Source organism: Myxine glutinosa, chromosome 7 (assembly GCF_964187855.1).
Source record: "Myxine glutinosa chromosome 7, kmMyxGlut1.1, whole genome shotgun sequence".
In the NCBI taxonomy this organism is placed as follows: Eukaryota; Metazoa; Chordata; class Myxini; order Myxiniformes; family Myxinidae; genus Myxine; species Myxine glutinosa.
Genome location: NC_136267.1, coordinates 77,018,635 through 77,041,186, shown reverse-complemented (window position 1 = coordinate 77,041,186; position 22,552 = coordinate 77,018,635). Strand labels below are relative to the sequence as shown.

Here is a 22,552-nt window from a genome sequence, read left to right as displayed (position 1 = left end):
AATGGAAGAGAGAGAGAGAGGTCCGGGCAGGAAGGAATCCAAAACGAGAAGAAGGAAATGCCGGCTCGCGAGTCGTTTTGTCGCTCGTCGTCTGACGTCAGCTCTCTCTCTCTGCCAACCAGTGTGTAGCTTCTTGTGGTTCTTTCGCGCCCTCCTCACTGATTGGCCTCGCGCCTTTGGTGTTTGTGGCCAATCAGTGTGGCACGTCCTTCACCTTCCTTACTCTCCAATCGGTGACCTGGTTGTTACTCACCCCTCCCCTGGCTAATCACGAGTTCTCCTGGGCGTGGCTCCCGGCCTGCCTGTTCGATGTTTGCCTGCCATGCCGCCGTAGTGTGCGGTCACTTCTGGTCTGTTTTCCGTAAGTTATTGTGGGGAGGGGGGGAGTATTTATTAATGTGTGCGCTAATGGGGCTAACTAATGTATGTGATGTGTTGCCATAAGGGACACTGGATATGATCACAGTTTGACATACCGGGGAGTTAGCATAATCCCTACTCTACCTATCACCCGATCATCCTTGTATGATCACAGGTATACACTTAATCTGACAAACCAGGCTAGACAGGTCCCTGACTTGCTTACATCGAGATGGTTCTTCTTCTTCGCGACATCGGAGCACCTACCTATGCAGATCTACCTGGATCTATATATGCCCCTACCCAAAATTCATAACAATATGCTTGTGAAAGTCAACATATCTCTGGCTATTCTCGGAGCATTGGCGAGTGGCTGCCTCAACATCAGCGAGTCTGTTATAGACACTCAGGAAAATTGGCAGGAAATGCAAGCAGGCATCTCTTCAGGACTGGTCTCCCATATCTACTGGTTGTGATGTTGACTCGGCTTGGGAATTCTTACATGGACACCTGCTCTCTCTCTCTCTCATGCACAGATTCATCCCATCCCGTCTTCAATTATCCTACCCTTCTTCCCACCGATGGCACACTGAATCCTGTGGTGGTGAGGCAGTTCCACTGAAACAACTTGCCTTCTCTTCCTGGAAGGCAAATTTACAGAAGGCAATCTCAGATCATTCCACAAAGTCTGCAACAAGTGTGTGTGCACTCTCAGGACAGCCAGAAAACGACATCTGTCCAACCTCAATATTGCACTTTCAAACTTTCTTTCTTCTCTAAAACATGGTGGCACCTTGTTAAGTCTATCTCTGGTGCCTGCCCTCTTCCATCCCTTCCCTCTCCTTAAATAGCACCATAACCCGCTCTGCTCGTTTAAAGGCTGACTGCCTCAATTCTTTGTTTCCTTTCAAATATTGTCTCTCCAACCCCTCGCTCTCTCTGTCCAACCTACCCAGTCGCACCCAACTTCTCCTCGACTCTGTGTCTTTACCTCCACCACCGAAAGTGGACGGCGATTATGTTTTCACCCCTGTTGTCTGTATGTCTGTCAGTTTTCGTCTGTGACTGTCTGTTTGTTTGTCTGTGAGCATATCTGAAAAAATTATGGATGGATTCGGACGAAACTTGGTGGACAGGTTGGGTGTGAAATGGATGAATTGCTTAGATTTTGGTGAAGATCGGATCCTGATACTAGAATTTTGAAAGTGATTCGTCACCATTGAGAGATCGGGCTAAAACTATATATGGCACGATATCTCAAAAGGTTATGCACAACTTTGTGAACAGGTTGGTTGTGTGACAAGGGCAAATAGATTTGGGTTCAGGTCCAGATGCAGATCTGGCCTATAGGTGGGATACAAAACGTAAATTGTTCAACCTGGCAGAGGTATGCGCTCTGGCGAATGCCGTTAGAGTTTTCACCCGAGAAGGTGAAGTTTCAGGAAGCCCTCGACTCTGATTCTGCAACTGGAACAGACAGCGTCAGCTCACTTGTCCTAAAAACTTGCTCTGCTGCTCCTGCACATCCTCTTTCTGCTCTGTTCTCACTATCATTTGCGCTCGGTCATCTTCCATCTGCTTGGAAATCGGCCAACATTACTGCATTACATAAACAAGGTGCAAAAACTGACCCCCCCTGGCTACAGATCTATCTGCTTACTTCCAATAAGCACCAAGGTCAAGGAATCCATTATTAGAGTTGATATGTAAAAGAGAATTTTCTCCAATGACTTTATCCCAAATCACCAATTTGGATTCAGACCAGGTCACTCCATCTTAGACATGCTGCCTCTACTCTCCCAACAATAGATGGAGGCCCTGAATTTCAGACATGAGATTAGGCCATCTCTCTAGATATATCAAGCTTTCAATACAGTCTGGCGTCTCTCCAAACTCTACCGATTGCATCCAAGTCCAACTACACATATTGTTTACTGACTTCTTCTATTCTCATAACCAATGTGTGCCTCTCAATGGAATCCTCTCCTTTCATCTACTCCCTGTCAAGGCTGGAGTGGCCCAAGTAGTGTTCTGGGCCCTGTCTTATTCCCTATTTTTATCAATGATCTCTCTAACTCTGGAAAATCCTCATCTCTTTGCTGATGACTCCACCCTCTGCTGTGACATCCTTCTTCACTCTCTTCAGACCTTGATAGAACCAAAAGCTGATTAAACACTTGGAATGTGTCTTTCAAACCTGACAAACCTCACACTCTAGCTCTATTTCAGTCACACAAATTTTTGGGCTTCACTATCAGCAATGATCTTTTTTGGGCAAACCACAGTTCTAAGTTGGCCTCCAAAGCCAGTCTCCTCGTACATCCTCCATCCTTCATCATGCAAATCCTTCCTTGGCGCACCTGAACTTTTATCCACCTGCAAGGCTTCCATCCGCAGCTTGATGGAATATGCCTCTTCCCTCTGGGCTGCCTCCCCTCCCTCGCATCTTGCTTGGCTTCATGCTGTGGAAACCCAGGCCTTCAAGATTATTGGAACCTCCTACGATGAAACTGAGTCTATGGGCCTATCACGTACACATTGCAGACAGGTCAGTTGTCTTTCTGTCTTTTCTACCACCTCCTTTCTTGCACCCTCTGCTCTTTCTGTGCTTTGTCTCCGCTAGGTTCTGCAGGGTACACGTGGTCTAGATCTAGATACACGTGTACACATATAGATCCAGCAAACTCCTTCTGGTGAAACTACCAAAATCCAAGATCACTGCTCACCTACACTCATTTCTTCCTCTTTGTTCCCACCTGTGGAACCAACTTCCACATCCTGTTCAATCTCATTCTTCTCTCCAAGTCTTCAAACAAAACAGCTGTTCACCACCATCGTAAATAATCTCCCATCCAAAACAATGATCTTTTCTACCTCTGTTAGCCCTCCCCAAGCCCACTTCTTTCCAAATTTCCAGTTTGTCCAGAGAGTTTGCTTCTGTATCTATCCATCTTGTCCACCCCGTGCATACTCCCCAACCCCACATTCTTCCCCTTCCCCCTCCCCCATCCTCCACCATCCCTTATTTTGTCCAAGTCTTCCTCTATTTCGTCCCTCAACTCCTGCTGTTTATGTGTTCCCCACTCTCTTTTTACTGTTTTTTTTTTGGTTCTGTTATGTCCTTGTGCGTTCTGTGTTCTCGCTCCTCCATGAGCCTTGACTTTGGAACCCCAAAAAAAAGGAAATTAAAGTGTAGCATGGGAATAGAAAGGATGAGTGGGATTTGTGGACAGTATGAGGTGGTGATGCAATGCTGACTTTAATGGCTAGAGTGAAGAATATAACGAGACAGATTCAGATTCTGGGAGGTGATTCCAAAGACAAGAGGAAAGCTTGGATTTGAAGAAAGCAATGAAAGCTTGGATTTGTCGAGAGCAACAAACTATAGGTTGCTGAATTAGCACAAGTACAACCAAAGGGCAAGGAAATGGGGCTGGGAGGAAGTAGAGGTGAGGGTGGTACCAGACATGATATTGAAGATTACTAGGGCACCAGGGAGAAGGATTAGCCCTGCACCAAAGTACATTTGACTTCAGGTGTTGGATTTCACTGCCTCAAGGGTTACAAGGTGAGATGCATTGGTGCCAGTCCATAGAGGCGAATTGTTCTCCAATGTCTGCTGATGAAGGACACCTAATGTTGTACACCAATGCACACCAATAGAAGGTGTACACCAATAGAAGCTGAACGTGGCCAAAGAAGGATTTTTCTATTTGGTGTTTTTTTTTTCTTTCTTCATTCAACAATGTATCACATGCATACATGAAAAATGCCCTTTGTCTCAAACTTCAGAACAAATGTAAAACTTAATGATACACCGTATGCTGTCCCCACATATTGTGGTATTTGAAGTGTAATTTGTGTGAATGCACATGATAATTATGAAGACCCTGTACACACTGATAGGAGTCCATGGTAAATCTGGGATAAACAAGCGTTACGCCTAGGTCCCCCCGTCGGTGAAGTGATGCGAGTTGACAAAGTGGAAGACGCAAGGCGGCCATCTTGGATTTTGATGTGGAGACCCAATTTTCAATCGCGTTCTTCCTTATGCCTCGATACACCCACACACCAGATTAGATGTTAGTAGTTCATTTATTTTTCAAGATATTCCGCTCACAAGGTTTAGACATTTACTTTTCAAGATATCGCGCTCACAAGGTTTAGATATGGTGATAGCCATATTGGATCTTGACGTGGTGACCTAATTTTCAATAGGGTTCTTCCATATGCCTAGTTGCACCCACACACCAAATTAGAATTCGGTCCTTCGCTTACTTTTATAAAGATATTGCAGTGCACGTACGCACGCACGCACGCACGCACACACGGACGGAGGTGAAAACCATAGTCCCCCTTTCGCTCCGCGGTAAAACAAAGGCTAAATTCTCATGTTTGTATGAGTAGATGTCATTTTCCTCAAGGTTTTCCTCATTGGAACAATATTCCAAATTGATCTTCAAAATGCAGAAGCATATGTCAGAATGGCGACCTTGCAAAGAAACTGCTTCGTTGGAACCGACGCTCCATATAGGGCATGGCACATGGATTATAAAAGTAACTGGAATACATGTAATGGATTGTAAAACTCATTTTGATTTCATTTTTTTTTTCTTGTGAGCTCAAAGTTGAACTTTGCCGAGACATTCGCAATATGAAGCTTTCTGCCAAATTTGGTGACTAATAGCTGCCATCATACCATCAAAAATAAACACACATACGGCTAATCGCAATAATCACACACTTGGCCGGCAGCCGTGGTATGAGTAACGACTGCTCCCTTAATTACGGACGTATCTGAATGTCTTCTCTGCTGTCGTGCTTGGTTTTACTATTATTCTGGAGCTTTTTTAAGGCATCGTTATAATAATTTGCAACTGCTGTTCATACAAAATACTAAAGTTCTTGTTATTTGCTATTTTTCAGGAAGGGGAAAAAGAGCAAACAAAAAGGTATTTGCTTCTTATTGTATTTTATTTAACCTGCTCAATAAACGTTATTGAATAAATTGTTCTCCTCGTCCTCTTGTTTCTCATTTTAAAAGCTTACCGTGAGTACAATATTATCGATTTGTTTCCCGGTGCCACATCTGGTCGAACAGCTTGTGGTTTACCAATTTATGACTTCATTGAAACTGGTTTGAAATTGTCATTTAAATCATGTTTTTGGAATTTATTTTATTTAAACAGCAAAACAAATTTCTGATTTTACAATTGTGCATTTCCACTGTCACACTTAAGACTGAACCGTTGATTTATTAACTCGTAGATTTGTTGAAGGACTTTTTTGTATACACAGTCGAGGCTCTTGTAAGAGCTAGAATGTTGAACAGAACAGAAAGAACATGATGAAAAGCAGGGAAACGCACAAACAGCAGGGTAGAGTGACACAACAGAGGGACACTTGGAATAAGAATGGGCAAGGGGAGGAATGAGAACGAGGGGGGAGAAAGTAAGGCATGGGAGGTGTTTTCAGCAGCATTTTGCCACAGTGCATTGGCCATTTTTTTGAACATCTTATGATTTTAAACGTGCAATAGTTCGTTATTATTAGTTTAAGACCACAATCTTTTTTTTTTTTTTTTCAATTGGTGTTGTTTTTATCTTTGATGATGATTTTGATGCAATGATTTTGTAATGATTACTGTTATTCTATACTTTATAATGTAAATCATATGAATTTCAGTCTTCGGACTGCCTTGCTTGGTGTTTTTTTTCCATGAATAAACCAAAGTATTATTATTATTATACCAGCAGAAGTACCAGGCATTGCCGGGTGGGGGAGGGGAGGGGAGAGGGGGGGGGGAGGGGAGAAGAGGGAGGGGAGAAGAGGGGGGGAGGGGAGGAGGGAGGGGTAAGGGGAGGGGGAAGGGGGGAATGGGAGGGGGGGAGGGGGTGGGGAGTGGGAGGGGGGGAGGGAGTGGGATGGGGGAGGGGGTCGGGGGGTCGGTCAGCTTCTTCTTGGTGGTCACCCATAAAATAGATTTGTAAAAATTTCGGTTGCTCACTGGTTGAGGGTGGATAGAGCCAATGAGGTGGTATACCTGGCCTTGCACCTTGAATGTAGGCATGAATCCTTGCTCAGTGACGACGCGATCTGCTCCAAACGAAGTCATTTGGAACGAAGAGTTGTAATTACCGATTTCCTTCAGGAAGTGTCTGGATTGAGTCGTAGTTCATTGAAGTAGTTCTTTCAAAGGTTCCGGTGGAGATTGGAGAAAAGGCAAAAGGACATTGCCTCCCCTGCAACACATTCCTGGTGTTTCTCCCTTCCATTTCAAGGCATGGAAAAACTGACAGGTGAACGACATGGACCCAATATCAACGTTTGAGGAGTAGTCAGTGTTCGGATTGTAACTGAATGCAGCCTTCTCCCATGCAATGGCCGGCTGCCGTCTGCCTGATGGTTGCCAGTTGTTGAGTCGTTTTTGGCTCTGTTCTTCTGTTTCCTGCTGTCTGGCCCTCGCTGCACTTTGTTGATTGGCGTTTAGATGTGCCTCTGTCTCATCTTCTGTCTCTCGCTGTCTGGCCCTCGCCACACGTTGTTGATTGGCGTTTAGACGTGCTTCTGTCTCATCTTCTGTCTCTCGCTGTCTGAATCTAGAGACACGTTCTTGATTGGCTTGTCGATGGTGAAAAGTACCTTCATCGGCTTCATGGAGTCTCTGATCAGCGATTTTCCTTGCTCGGGAGGTTGAACGTGACAAATTTCTTTTCTTCGGTGCCATTGCCTTTATCACAGTCAGTCTTCCAGTCACTCACTCGTAGACAAATTCAAAATACCAAATTCAAAATACTCGTAGACAAAATACCACGTTTACACGAGGTAAGAAACGACGCAAACGCACGATTGCTACTCTGCGTCATGTCGTGGGCGTGGCCAACGTGGCCTCATGCTCCCAGGTGATTGGCTAACTCGAGCTCGAGAGAGCCATAATGCGCTACGTTATGGCAAAAAATAAGGATCTGAAGATGAAAGGGAAAAAAACCTCTGTGGTGTGAATGGCAATGTTCGTCGCTGAAATGTGAAAAAAGGCAATTGCTTTTCGCTCTGAAATACGTGCGATCACGTAACTGAGTTAATGGCGGCAAGGAACATCACGTGATCGCTCTGAGCGAATCAGCGCGCTGCTCTGCGACCGGTCAGATTCCATGCATAAAGTCCTCGCTGAAATGCGCTGAGGTAAAAATATGGTTAAAAAATATTATGAAATCAATTTTTAGGTCGGCCATGTTCGTCCCAGGCTCAATGGCCATGTCTGTGCCAAATATCAAGTACGTGAGCCTCTCCGTTTAGGAGTCTACCGGTAACATTACACACACATACACACACATACACACACACACACACACACACACACACACACACACACACACACACACACACACACACACACTGTGTTTTATATATGTAGATTATTATGAGTTGAGTCGATGACAAGAACAAGCCGATTAGAGTTTGGTTCAGGTCCAATCCGGCCTATCGGTGGGGCACAACACATTAACTGTTCAGCTTGGCGGAGGCATGCGCTCTAACAAGTGGCATTCTAGTTTTGTATTATTTTTATTTCATTTTTTGGAGCATCTGCCATCGTTTCACCTAACCTGTCCACAGGGGACCGAAAATGAACTTTTTGTGTTTGATGACAATGTTTTCTTTCTATTCCAAATGTGCTTTTATTGAGAACCATTATTGAATGTATTTGCTTATAACAAAGAAAGATTGTTCAGTGATACGCACAGTATTCTGCTGGGAAAAGATATGTAGCTGTTGTTGCTTTAAACTACAACCTGAAAGCCATACTGCTCTTGCGAGAACTTTAGGTGTGAATTTATGTTTTGTTGTGTGTCAGGTGACAGCCCAGCCACAGTTGAGCAACAGCCAACGCAGTCCTCGCAAGCCCCTCGCAAGAAACGTGCCAGAGTGGATCCTACTGTGGAAAGCGTACGAGGGATTACTTTCTTTTGTCTTTTTTTTGTTTGTTTTTTGATAACCTTGTCATTTAAGTTGCATTGGTGTAATTGGAGAAATATGGTGGTGGGAGATTAAAAGGGGAGGGGTGGGGGAAAATATTGAAGGGGAGGGGCAAGGGGGGACTGGGGGAGTTTAGGAGGGGAGGGGAGGGAGTATTGAAAGGGAGGAGTGAGGGGGAGTTTAGGAGGGGAGGGGGTAGGGGGAGTTTAGAAAGTGGACGATTAATGACAAACATTTATTACAAACTGGGTTTATTGTGATTTTCAAGTCAGAAATCCGTTTGAAAAATGTTAGAGGAGGGTGGAATGAAGGTGAGTTTACAGAATGTAGAAAGGAAAAACTGTAAGAGATTTAATGTTTTTTTGAAATGGAATGATTTGATGAGGAAATTGAGAAAAGCCTTTTAAGTAGGAAGAAAAACAGCGTGTTGTAATATACTACTGAATAAAACACTGCAGGGGAAAGTTTAAACGTATTTAAACAAAATTTAAACAAAACTGTGAAAAACAATCTGGGAAAAATCCCTGAAGTGAGGGTGTGGATCTGAGAAAGAAGGAGAAAGTGTTGAATGAGTATGGTAGAAACAAGAATTGTAAAGGTGAGTAACGGCTGGAGAGGTGGAAGAAAAAGGGAGCGGGGTGAGACAACACGCACGTGGTCGTGGGCGAGACTGTGAGGAGAGAAGGAAATAATTTAATTTAAAATGTTATTTATTTATTTATAGAGAGCTTCATAAGTGAACCTCTATGGCAATTGCATGTATATGTAAATCCATTCAAAATTTTATGTAAATCCATTCAAAATTTCACTTTCATTTCAAATTTCCCAAATTTTTTTTTCTAATTTTCCCCCATTCCCTTGGGAACAAAATTTCATGTTGTCATTTGAAATGTCCCTTCCCTGATCCGCCATCTTGTCCCTTCCATGTTCCGCCATCTTGTCCCTTCCATGATCCATCATCTTGTCCCTTCCATGATCCGCCATCTTGTTCACGTGATCTTGCTTTGGTCTGGGGTGGCCGATAAATTATTTTCACCTGGTGATTAAAATCAATAAATTACAATACAGTACTGTACAGAATGGATTTTGAATTCGAAACCGCTCTTCATTTACGCCAGCTACACTGATTTCGTTTTTCCACCAGCTACACAAACTTCAGTTTTCCGCCAGCTATACCGATTTCATTTAATCCAGGTACACTGATTTCAATTTTCCACCAGCTACACCGGTTTCAGCTTTCCGCCAGCTACACCGAATTCAGCTACACCTAGGCCTACAGATTTTTTGCGAGGGATGCGTACTCGATCTCGGCAGACCATTGTCGACGAAGCTCTCACTCTACGCAAAGCGTATTCATGTTATATATTTAAAATGTTAGACAAAGGTTAAGATGTTCAGGGGAGGTAGGGGGAGAAAGGAAAATCAATGAAAAAAAGCCATACAGCGAAGGAAAGAACTTGAGTTCACAAAACACCGACAGGGGGGGGGGGGGGCGAAGCCTCGGGGGACCAGACCGCGCACGCGCTGCGAACACAAAACGACTAGCTACACACAAGTTTGCAAGAATTACAAACCAAGCCTAACTTGCAATACACAGTAACACATACACAGTAAAATAACCAGTGGGAATTTGACAGACACTAATGGGAAAATACTTAACTTTGATGACGTGTTGAGCTCGAAGGACGCTTCCTCACCGGAGATTTTTCTGAAGATCCAGATCCGGATATGATAAAAAAATTTAGGCGCTTTTTCAAAATTGAGAAGCTTATCAGTGGTATACAAAACGTAAACTGTTCAGCCTGGCAGAGGAATGCTTTCTACCGAGTGTCGTTTTGGTTTGATATGAAATCAAGTGACTTCTTTTTTTTCCATAAATATGTCCAGAGATATCTGGGGTCACGATATAACTTTTGCTTTAGCCATGTGATTTTCAACAGCTTTTATATAGACACCTCCTCCCCATTTACCCCTAACTGTCTTTCCAATCACATTCCTTTTAAACATTCTGCATCCACCTTTATACAAAGCTTCTGTATAAAAAAAAACCACCTTTAGAGGCCATTTTTCCCTGCAAAGCAGGGGTTGTCCTTTTTCGGGAACCGTGGTTGTTGTTTTTTGGTCCCCTTTTTGAAGCAATGTTTTACGGCCGGATGCCCTTCCTGACGCCAACCCTTTTTGCCGCCTTTAACGACAAACAGGGAATTACCAGTAAACTGGTACTCAATTAGCCGACCTCGGAAGGATGACAGGCTGAGTCAACCCTCCTGGCGTTAATTCAGCGATCGACCAGGATTTGAACCCAGGATCCTAGGATCCTAAGCTGGCACCCTAGCCGCTAGCCCAACACTGTATGAGCTGATAAAATTGAAATTTTAAATTTGGCACCGCAAAAGGTTTTTTTTTTTTCATTACTCGTACACCCGCTCAATAAGGGAGCGGCTGGAAGGGTCATTTCTCTTTAGGGTATATAAATTACAGTCTATCTATGGTCGAGTCAGTGGTTTAAGAACATTGGGTGTGTGTTCATTTACCAAGTTTGTGTGGAGAGATTGCCAGGTGGTTTAAGCATTCGAGCAAGCACTCCATTCAAAACCATTAAGGAACGGCTGGCTTGGCAAGCGCTAGCTAGCAGCTTCGTAAATGTTGCACACCACAGGCTTCCTCCCTTTCAGTTTCGTGTTAAACAGCAGGAGCGAGTTTCAAAAGTTCCCCCACGAAAAATGTCACGTTAGCGCCAGGAAGGGTCATGTCACCCAACCGTGTGGTGTGGTGACCGAAGGGTCACCCAACCCGTGTGGGGTATATAGAGTACAGTAGATCTTTGCTCAGCTCTGTTAGTAAAACATCTCATGGATGTCGGGATTCCTCCAAATTTCTTTCTTTAGTGTTATAAACAACATTAGCGACTGTTTAAAAAGGTAATCATACGTGTTTGTGATTTATAATATTTTTACTTTCGGTTGGGCCGTTGCTCCCACGAAAACGCCGTGGTAAGCTATTTATAAACGTTGACTCGACGTTTGTTCAAGGAGGAAATCACCTTGGGGAGGTGGGATATTAATGGTATTAATATTGCTTTGTAATAACATTAATATTATGCTATTATCGTTTGTTTTGTTGTTTGAAGCGGCCTTGGAAAAACGCCACGATAAAGCTAACTTAACATGGATATACACCTCAACATGCAACCCCATTGGCGGCAATGGTGGGGAATTTTTTTTAGTATAAATGAAACCAGCAAGATTAACAAACCAGGCTTGCCTGGAGTTGAAAGTGAGCAACACTTTTGAGAGACATTTCCATCACAACCTCCAGTGGTTGCACAACCTCCTGTGTCACGTCTGATGAAAGGTTGGACACCAAACATTGAGCATGTCAATTCTCCCCTTGCATTCCTTGTTAACTCAGGAGGAAACATTTATGAACCGAGTTGAAGTAAAAGTGAAGATCCCAGAAGAGCTGAAGCCGTGGCTGGTGGATGACTGGGACCTGATCACCCGACAAAAGCAGGTCAGGTCACATCCATTTTGATCAGCCTATCTTTGCAACTGTTGTGCCTGGTGATTTATTTGAATCATAACCTCAGTTGACGCTCTATCGAGACAAAGTTTTTCCTTTCCATATTGAACGGACACAAAAATAGCATTTAAGATGTATTGCTGGACTAAAGCTTGGGGGTTTCTTGGCATAATGTTTCACTCAAAAAACAAGTCTTTACCAAGAGAGGTGTCTGTGCTGTATCGTGTTAGATAAAAATGATTGACACTGAAAATATATTCTCAGCTTGGTTCTCACTAATTTAGACATATTTTGAGCAAAGTCTCAGGAAAGGATTAAAAATTGAGTGTTCAAGTGTGCAGCTGAACTTTGGCACGCAGTTTTTGAAACAGTCTTCATTCTCGATTGTGTCATAATTTGTATTTGTTTTCTTGGATTTCTCCATACTTTCCTTAGTTATTCCATTTACCTGCAAAAAAGAATGTTGACGCTATTCTCGAAGATTATGCAAACTACAAGAAGTCTCGTGCAAATACAGACAGCAGGTGGGACATTAACAAATGTGCTCATTGGTTTATTACCCTCGCCAGAGAAGAGGGTATTACATTTGAGTCCGTTTGTCTGTCTCTTTGTTTGTCTGTCTGTTTGTCCGCACAGAATAAATGTGATTTTCTCTGCAACCGTTGGTCCGATTGAAAGGAAATTTTCACCATCGGTGCAATGCCTTCTATAGAACTTTTAATGATAATTATGACATCATATGTCACGTAGTACGGGCACCATCTTGGAAAAAAAAACCAAAAAAATTTGCACCTGTATATCTCTGAAAGAGCTGCATAGAAAAAATTGAGACATGGCTCATTGTAAAGAACTCTCCATGTGGCATAACATGTTAATGATGATGTCATAGGTGCCTACATTATGATGTCATAATTCGACAAGTACAAAACTTCATCTCATCAAGATGAAATTTCTTGAGCATAATCTCGGGATAAAGTGGTGGAGAAAAAAAAGAATGATGACGTCATCGGTCACGTGGTTCGGCCGCCATATTTGTTTTAACACAAAAGCCTTCAAAACCACTGAAAACACATCCTGGCGAGGGTCTGCAATCTGATTGCTCTTTCTAGTTTTGTTATGTAACAAAGCTGAACAGCTTTCTAGTTTGGTTAGCTACAATTATTCCCACATTATAGGGTTGGCTGGGGGAAGCTTGGCCCAAGTCTTTCACGAATCAGCTGGCCAGGCTTGACATTCGATTGAGGTTAGAGCATGAATGTGGAATTTGGCAATGGTGCCAGCGATGGCCCGTCAACTCCACATGGACGCCAGGAGATTTTTAACGTCCACCAACTATTGCCAGTGTACGGAATGCTCAGTTTAACGTCCACCTGAGGGTTGGCACACACATTTAATCACTTTGCCTGTGAAACACCGGGATTACAGTTTATAGCTGGGTCGGGATTCAAACACAGATGGCAGTTTAGAAGCGAGTGTGTGTACCCATTGGCCATCCTGCCATCTCACGTGTTAATATTATTAGGGGACCAAGTCATTCTAGCTGACATCCTATTGATTTTGTTCAGTTTATTATTCAGAAGGGTACCCGATATAAATATTTATACATATTGGGTTTTTTGTTGTTTTGCCTTTTTAAGAAAAAAATACGCATCCAACCAAAAAAGTAACTATGTCTAGCGTGCTAATCTATAATGAACGATTAAGAGCAGATCCGGTCTCAGGTGAAGTTTCGCCCGCTTCGCAGCGGGCTTCCTCAGGTCTATCGAGCCCGATGAATAATTAACTCCCAAGTCATTTTTGCAACATTATACCGTGTATGTAAATCCAAAGGGATACAAATTATTTGTCCACTTGTTTTGATTTTATTTTTCTCAACTACCCCCTGACAGCCGCGAGTTCGCTGTGAATGATGTTGTTGCGGGAATCCATGAATACTTCAATGTCATGCTTGGCACGCAGCTGCTCTACAAGTTTGAGCGACCGCAATATGCGGACATGCTCGCAGAACACCCAAACTTGACCATGGCTCAGTTGTACGGAGCACCACATCTCTTGCGTCTTTTTGGTTAGTATTTACATAATTTGCTAGAAAGCCTTTTTGTCTAGTTTATATAATACCATCGCGCCTAAATAATGGCCTGATTTTTATTTTTATGCTGATTTTTATGCCCCACTGGGAAATCTTGTCCAAATCCAAATTTAAAGAGGTGGCTGTGATGAAACGAGATGTAGATCGAGTGAGGGAAATGGGGCAGATAGGAAAAACATGGAGGAATGTAATGGCGAGTCATCAGCATATGAGTGCATTTGGTTATTTGTAGAAGAAAGAATGTCATTGATAAAAAGAAGGAAGAGTGTTGGAGACAGTACAGAACGCTGAGGGACACCGCTGTTGATAGGGAAGGATAGAGATGTTGAACCATCAACAATTATGGAGATAGAGCGGTCGATAGAGAGAAAGCTTGATATGAGAAAGTGGAGTGAAGGAGGAAAGCCGAAAGAGGGAAGCTTGGATATCAGTCCCCGATGCCAAACTCTGTCAAATGCTTTTGAGATATCAAGGCCTACAACAAAGGATTCCCCAAAGTCTCAGAGAAGATGCCCAGACATTCATAATGTAAGAAAGGATATCATCGGTAGATCATGCCTTGCGAAAGCCATATTGATGGTCAGATATAAGACTGAGATTCAAGATGCTTGAGTAAATGGGAATTGAGAAGACATTCAAAGACTTTGGAAATGGTAGAGGTCAGAGCAATAGGGAGGTAGTTTGAAGGGTTTTGAACGATCACCCTTCTTTAAAATCGGCTGGACTAAGGCATGTTTCCAGGAAAGAGGAAAAGTTTGGGTTTTCAAACAAAAATGAAACAAACGAGCAAGCACGGGTGCAAGGTCTGAGGCACACTCCTTCAAGACTCATGAGGAGGAATGACATCTTGTCCATATGCCTTGTTTGTGTCCAGAGAGAGGAGTACTTTTTTACTGCATGAAAAGAGATTATAGGGCGGGGCATATGATTGGCAAGGGGTGCATCAGAGGCAGATGGAATGTTAGTCATCCAGTGTGAAATTAGAGGAGAAAAGAGAACCAAAAGGAGATGCTTTATCCGTTGAGTGATAGTATCATCGGAACGGAACAGTGAAGGAAAGGTAGAGCGACAGAAGTTGTTGGAGATACTTTTAGCTAAAGACCAGAAAGATATATTAGTGGAAGAAGATGAGAGGTTGTCACATTTTTTTTTTTTGATAAAGGAATGCTTACCTCACGAATAACATGCCTGCAATGAATTCTGGCAGATATGAAAGCTGAATGCCAGTTGGAGGAAGAAGAGTTTTTCCATGTCCAATATGCTGCATCCCTTGCACGAATGGCCACACCAATAATTGATAGGATAGATCAGCATTTCCCAACCTGGGGGAAATTTCCCCCTGGGGGGAAATTTTAGGATTCCAGGGGGGAAACGTGTAGGAGTGTGTGGGGGTGTGTGTGTTGCTATATTTTTATGTTATTTATTATGTTATTTATGTTATTAAGCGAATAAATTTTGTGTTTTGGCTACTTTTTTCCTTGTTCATATATACATACACTACCGGTCAAAAGTTTTAGAACACCTCAATTTTTGCAGTTTTTATTGAAATTTACGCAGTTTAATGTCCAGTGAACAACCTGAAATGGTACAAAGGTAAGCAGTAAACTGCTCGAGGTTAAAAAAAAGTTTGGGTTAGCAAAATCGGGAAAATAATGCAAATTGCACAGTTATATTGTAAAAAAAAAAAAAAGGCCTTCCTCAGGGAACAAGTAATGGGTTAACAAGTTACGGCTGTTCTGCAGCAATGTAAGTAAATTAATCCTTGAAAGTTGATGCAAACAATTCCTACAGGTGTCCCAACCTCTGCCAATTACTTGATTACAAACCCCCTGTCTGTATAAAAGCAGTATTGGAACAGACTGTTGTTACACCCTCTGAAGCATTATTTGGACAATATTGCACTGCAGGAAGTAGTAGATTGGAAACTGGAGGAAACTCTGACAGGAAGAGGTCTGGCAGACCCAAAGCCACAACACAATCAGAAGACAAGTTTCTGAGAGTCAACAGCTTGTGTGATAGGCGGCTCACATGACAACAGCTTCAAGCACAGCTTAGCACTGGTCGAAGTAAGCAAGTCTCAGTTTCAACTGTGAAGAGAAGACTTCGAGCTGCAGGTTTGACAGGTCGAGTGGCAGTAAGAAAGCCATTGCTAAGATGGCAAAATAAGAAAAAGAGGCTTGCCTGGGCCATGAAGCACCGCCAGTGGACTACTGAAAACTGGAAGAAGGTCTTATGGACCGATGAATCAAAATTTGAAATCTTTGGTTCATCACGCAGGGTTTTTGTACGCCGTCGAGTAGGCGAAAGGATGGTTCCTCAGTGTGTGACACCAACTGTCAAACATGGAGGAGGAAGCGTGATGGTCTGGGGCTCTTTTGCTGGATCCAGAGTCGGCGACTTGCACAGAGTGACTGGCACCCTGAACCAAAAAGGCTACCACAGCATTTTGCAGCGCCATGCAATACCCTCTGGTATACGCCTAGTTGGTCAGGGGTTCATCCTTCAGCAAGATAATGACCCTAAACACACCTCTAGGCTATGTCAAAACTACCTACGAGGAAAATAACAAAACGGTAGGCTTCAAATCATGGAATGACCAGCACAGTCTCCAGACTTAAACCCCATCGAGCTGGTTTGGGATGAACTGGACAGAAGGGTGAAAGCAAAGCAACCTACAAGTGCAACACATTTGTGGGAACTTCTGCAACAGTGTTGTGAAGAACTTCCCGAACAATATTTGATTTCCATTGTAGAAAATGCCACGAGTGTGTTCGGCGGTTATATCTGCAAAAGGTGGCTACTTTGCTGAGTCAAAAATTTAAATTGCATTTTGTTAAACAAAATGATTCTATGATTTTTTAAAATCTCCAATTGTTTATTTATTGTATGCTTAATTTCAGAGTACATTGAGACATTAAACTGCGTAAATTTCAATAAAAACTGGAAAAATTGAGGTGCTCTAAAACTTTTGACTGGTAGTGTATGTATGTATATATATGTATGTATGTATGTATATATATATATATATATATATATATATATATGTATATTGTATATGTATGTATATATATATATATATATATATATATATATATATATTGTAACGAATTTGAGAAGTGTAACGAATTTGAGAAGTGTAACGAATGTGAGAAGTATGGTTTTGTTGTGTGTAACACCCTCGTAATGTAAAGAAAGGTCGAAGCTCGTCCTCTTAGTTAATTCCATAAACCTACACACAGGACACGATATATCCTTTTAAATAGTTAGTCCCTTATTCTCTGTAGGCTAAGGATGTGTTTCCCACTAGTTTGACTCTTCATTGCACCGAATTAAATAAGAGTAGGCCCTCCGACGCCCCATGGCAGCTTCCAAGTGCCAGGTTTGCCACTTTGCTGCAATTGGCTCTTTAGGCACTTTGCTGCATTTTCATCTGCCGTCCACTTTGCTGCATTTGACTCCATTACGCACGAGGTAACGCCGAAGAAGAAAGGCGGGTCTCCACCTCGTCATAGAGGGGAGGAGTAAGTCGGCCCCGCTCATCCAACCCAGAACGAGGGGTTTGGCTTGAGAGGGCGGAGAGAGAACGCTTGGGGAAGGTTTGAAAAGGGTGAAGGGCGGGGCCTATATAACCCGCCGCGGGACGCTCCCAAAGGAGATGAGCTGAGAGGAGGGATGAGTTCTGGGTCCAGGAGATGCGCTGGAGACGAGCAGGTGTGACCGAGCCGCCGTGAGACGTGCCGCGCTGCAGGAAAAACGGACCGGGGCAACGCAAGGAGCGCGCGAGGCAGCAGTACGGGGAAAGGAACTTCGCCTGCGCAGTTTGGGACCAAAGCTCGGCTTCTTGACGGCGGTGCCTTCTGGCCCGACCGTACCCAGTACCCGCTGAACCTTCCTTGCCTCTAAAAGCCACCCATCTCCAAGCCATTCCTTCCTGCCTGCATTTCCCCGTGTAAGTGTGATCGTCCGTCTGTCTTTAACGTTGTCCTGGGGTTTATTAATTAAGCTTGTATAGGTAAGCTAATGATTTCACTGTGTTTCTGCTCCTTCCATTTTCTGTATATAACCTTGACTGCCCTCTTTGCTTTGGCTTGTGTAAATAATTAATAAAACCTGTTATTCCTCCGTACTTCTTCTTCTTCTTCATTCTCGTTCGGTCGCTTTAGTGGTTTCAATATTGAGTGTACGTGGCGCGATTCGGCCAACGTTTGAGAATCGGGTTTAGTGATTGGTAATGGCTCGAACGTCGGGTTGCTAAAAACCGCTCGGCAACTAACTAGACAATCCAAACCGGGGTTCGAGCGGTACTTGTCTCCCTGGTCTGCGGAGGGACGGATAAAGGTATTCGGGACAAACCCTGGGCCCATAACCCTGATCCGTTCCATCCCGCGGGATAGCGTTACAAGTGCCAGGAACGGGGAGACGGCCAGCTTAACAGGACAAGGGGCTAATCACCCCTTGCTAACGGGAGAGCCGTCCTCCGTATCCGTAACAATATATATAATACATTAAATACCGAAGGAGCGCAGAATCCCGGCACACTTGACTTTTCGGTTCCGGTCCGGTCTGCGAGAGGACGCTGGCGTTATTTGTTCGCCGCTTCTCCGACTGGGTCATTGTATATAGTCTGCTTTTCTGGTGGTCGTGGCGGCTTTTTGGCCGTTGGGTCTGCTCTCTGCTCGGTCCCGGCTCTGCTCCCGGCTTTGCCTGCCCGCTCTTCCACCGTTGCCTCAGGCCCACTCCCGGGGCGTCTTACGCCTCTCCTACCCTTTGCTGTCTTGTTTGCGGTTGCGCGTGGGCGAGGGCTGTTTGCCGCTGGAACACCACGAGGCTGGGGTGAGCAAGACGCCCGGTTTGCCGCTGCGGCCTTTGCTGTCTTGGTTTGCGGCTGCGGTCGTTTGCCGCTGCGGCCTTTGCTGTCTTGGTTTGCGGCTGCGGTCGTCTGCCGCTGTGGCCTTTGCTGTCTTGGTTTGCGGCTACGGTCGTTTGCCGCTGCGGCCTTTGCTGTCTTGGTTTGCGGCTGCGGTCATTTGCCGCTGCGGCCTTTCCTGTCTTGGTTTGCCGCTGCGGTCGTTGAGCCGGCCTGCACGTCCTTGGCCTTCACGTCCTGCACGTCCCGCACTGGCAAGGCCTGCTCGTCCTCGGCCATGGCCTCGTCCTCGTCCCCTTCGCTCCTGCCTGGCATGGCTCTAAGGTACTCCGCCGCAAGGCTTCTTCTGCTCAACACTCACTCCACCCCATCATGCATCTCTGCAATCAAATACCACAGACTCCTGCGACGACCCAGATACATTCATAGAGGCTCCGGTCGCAAGTTTGTTTACTTACAAACAGGTCACTCCATTCCCGTACTCTGGTCAGCTCAGCGCACTCCCACTCATCGACTACGTAATCACAGCAACGCACACGATCGCGCCTCCTGTCTGCAAACCCTGGCAAAATCACCCGAGTTCATCCCCACCGTACAAAGCAACATGAAGCTCACTCTGTTCAATACCCGGTCCCTCAACAACAAAAGCCACATCCTGAACGACTACATTCTGGACAATAAACTGGACTTTCTCTGTCTCACTGAAACCTGGCAACAACCTCTGGACTACTACTCACTCAACCTCACTACACCCAATGGATATTCATACATCAATAAACCATGCTCGGAGGGCCGAGGTGGTGGAATTGCTGCAATTCACCGACAGAACATCAAGACCAGCCTTATCTCCATCTCATCTGCTCCATCATTTGAACACCTGGCTTTTAAACTCTCTGGTCACACACAGTCAGTTATGGCAGTCGTCTACCGCCCTCCCAAACCACACCCATCATTCCTGTCTGACTTCTCTTACTTTCTGACCCAGCTCTGTTCCTTCTCCCCCTCAATCCTCCTCGGTGATTTCAATATCCACATGGACTCCACTGACTCCACAATAACCACTGACTTTACTGATGGACTCACCTGCTTTAACCTCACTCAACATGTCAACTTTGCTACCCATAACCGTGGTCACATTCTCGACCTTGTCTGCTCTACTGGACTAATTTTGCACCATCTCTCTAGCTCTGACCTCACCCTCTCTGACCACTTAGCCATCACTATGACAATCAACATCCCCACCCCAGCACCAAGGCATTATTGCATTATCAACTTCCGTAAGCTAAACTCTCTTTCACTTACCTCATTCTCATCCACCCTCTCTGAAAAAAATGTCCACTTCTCCCTTCGTTGACCTCCACAACCCTTCTGACCTCACTGACTACTAAAACCACACACTCTCTCCTTCTGCCTCGACCAGCTTGCGCCTATGAAAACCAAAACAGTTTCTTTCACCCATTCTGCTCCCTGGTTTACCCCTGAACTCCGCCTGATGAAAACTCGTGCTCGCCAACTTGAAAGACTCCGCAATAAAACAGGTCTCACAATTCACTCCCAAGCCTACAAGGACCACCTGCAGCACAACAAAGATGCCCTCTCCCGCGCCCGCTCCGCCTACTACTCTCAAATTATCCACTCTGGCTCCGGAAACCCAAAAGCACTCTTCTCTACAATAAACAAACTCCTCAGCCCCCTGGACACCACCACCCAGTCATTCACAGGAGACAACTGCATCTCCTTCCTTTCAATCTTCCAAAGCAAAATTGACAACATCTACAACAGCTTAACCACCACCGCACCTGCTCCCCCTCAAACCACCTGCCCCCCCTTATCCTGCCAACCCCTGTCTCAGTTCTCCCCAGTCTCCCCTACTGACCTCTCTGAACTCCTCATAGGAATGAAAACTGCCACCTGCACTCTGGACCCCATCCCCTCCAGCTTTGTCAAGGCCTCCCTTCCTGCTCTCTCTCCACTTATCACTGCAACAATAAACTCCTCCCTGTCTTCAGGCATCGTCCCACCATCCCTCAAAATTGCTGCTGTTACCCCCATTCTGAAAAAACCTGGACTCAACCCTGACACCCTAAATAATTTCAGACCCATCTCCAACCTACCCTTTCTGTCAAAAGTTTTGGAACGTGCTGTAGCCACTCAACTCAAACATCACCTCTCTGCCAATAACCTGTATGAAACATTCCAATCCGGATTCCGCTCCAACCACAGTACTGAAACTGCTCTCCTCAAAATCACCAACGACCTTCTCCTCTCCTCTGACGCCGACAACCTCAACATTCTCATCCTCGACCTCAGCGCCGCCTTTGACACCATCAATCACACCATCCTCCTCACCCGACTTGAAACCACCTTTAACATTACCGGCACCGCCCTCTCTTGGATCAAATCTTACCTCTCTGACAGACGCCAGTTCATCTCCATCAATAACTGCAAATCCCCCACTGCTCCCCTCCCCCAAGGTGTCCCCCAAGGTTCAGTTCTCGGCCCCTCCTCTTCATCCTGTACCTGTCCCCCCTTGCACTTAATCCGCCGTCATGGTCTCCAATTCCACTGCTTCGCCGATGACATCCAGCTTTTCATCTCCACCAAGTCAATCGACACCGCCACCCACTCTATCCTGACAAACTGCATCACTGAAATATAATCCTGGCTTCAAATCAACTTCCTCAAACTTAACTATGATAAATCTGAAGTAATCATCATTGGCCCAAAAACGCTCACCAAATCCACCCATAACTTCGCCCTCAACATTGACGGTTTCCCAGTATCCACCTCCCCTCACATCCGGAATATTGGCATCATCTTTGATCAAACCCTCTCCTTCGACAAATACACAAAACAAATCACAAAGACAGCCTTCTTTCACCTGAAAAACATCGCCCGTCTCTGTCCATCCCTTTCCTCCACGGCTGCAGAAACCCTCATCCATGCCTTCATCACCTCCCGTCTGGACTACTGCAACAGCCTCCTCTACGGTTCACCCTCAATAATCATCAATAAACTCCAATACATTCAGAACTCTGCTGCCCGTCTACTCACCCATTCCCGGACCCGTGACCACATCACCCCCGTCCTTTATAAGCTTCACTGGCTCCCCATCCCCCAGAGAATCCAGTACAAAATCCTCCTCTTGACCTACAAAGCCCTCCATAACCTGGCCCCATCCTACCTGACTGACCTCCTCTCCAGACACACTCCCACCCGCAACCTCCGCTCTGCTGGCGCCAACCTCCTGTCCCCCCCCCCCCCCCATCCAGACCAAATTCAGATCCTGGGGGGACAGGGCCTTCTCCATCGCTGCTCCCACCCTCTGGAACTCACTACCTCACACCATCAGAGACTCCTCCTCACTCACCACATTCAAAACATCACTCAAGACCCACCTGTTCAACACTGCATTTAACATTTAACCCACAGCATTTAACCCCTGACTATCTCTTCTCCTTCTCCTTCCTTTTGCTTTGATTATTTACCTATTTATTTTTGTCTTTTTGCACTTGTTTTTTGTACTCTGTCAAAGCGTCTTTGGGCTTCTTGAAAAGCGCTATATAAAAGAAATATATATATATATATATATATATATGTATATATATATATATATATATATATATATATATATATATATATATATATATATATATATATACAGTATATATATATATATACAGTATATATATATATATACAGTATATATATATATATACAGTATATATATATATATACAG

The 22,552-nt window shown here is 44.5% G+C and overlaps 1 protein-coding gene across 1 annotated transcript in view; it reads left to right on the top strand.

The window, feature by feature from the left end:
* The window catches only part of MORF4L1 (mortality factor 4 like 1), a 64,832-nt gene that overhangs the window by 24,033 nt on the left and 18,247 nt on the right, over positions 1-22,552 (top strand). Inside the window, exons 5-9 of the mRNA XM_068122567.2 lie at positions 5,287-5,312; positions 8,213-8,304; positions 11,746-11,847; positions 12,292-12,380; positions 13,746-13,921. Of these exons, the coding sequence (XP_067978668.1) occupies positions 5,287-5,312; positions 8,213-8,304; positions 11,746-11,847; positions 12,292-12,380; positions 13,746-13,921 (485 nt within the window). The remainder of the gene's footprint in view (positions 1-5,286; positions 5,313-8,212; positions 8,305-11,745; positions 11,848-12,291; positions 12,381-13,745; positions 13,922-22,552) is intronic.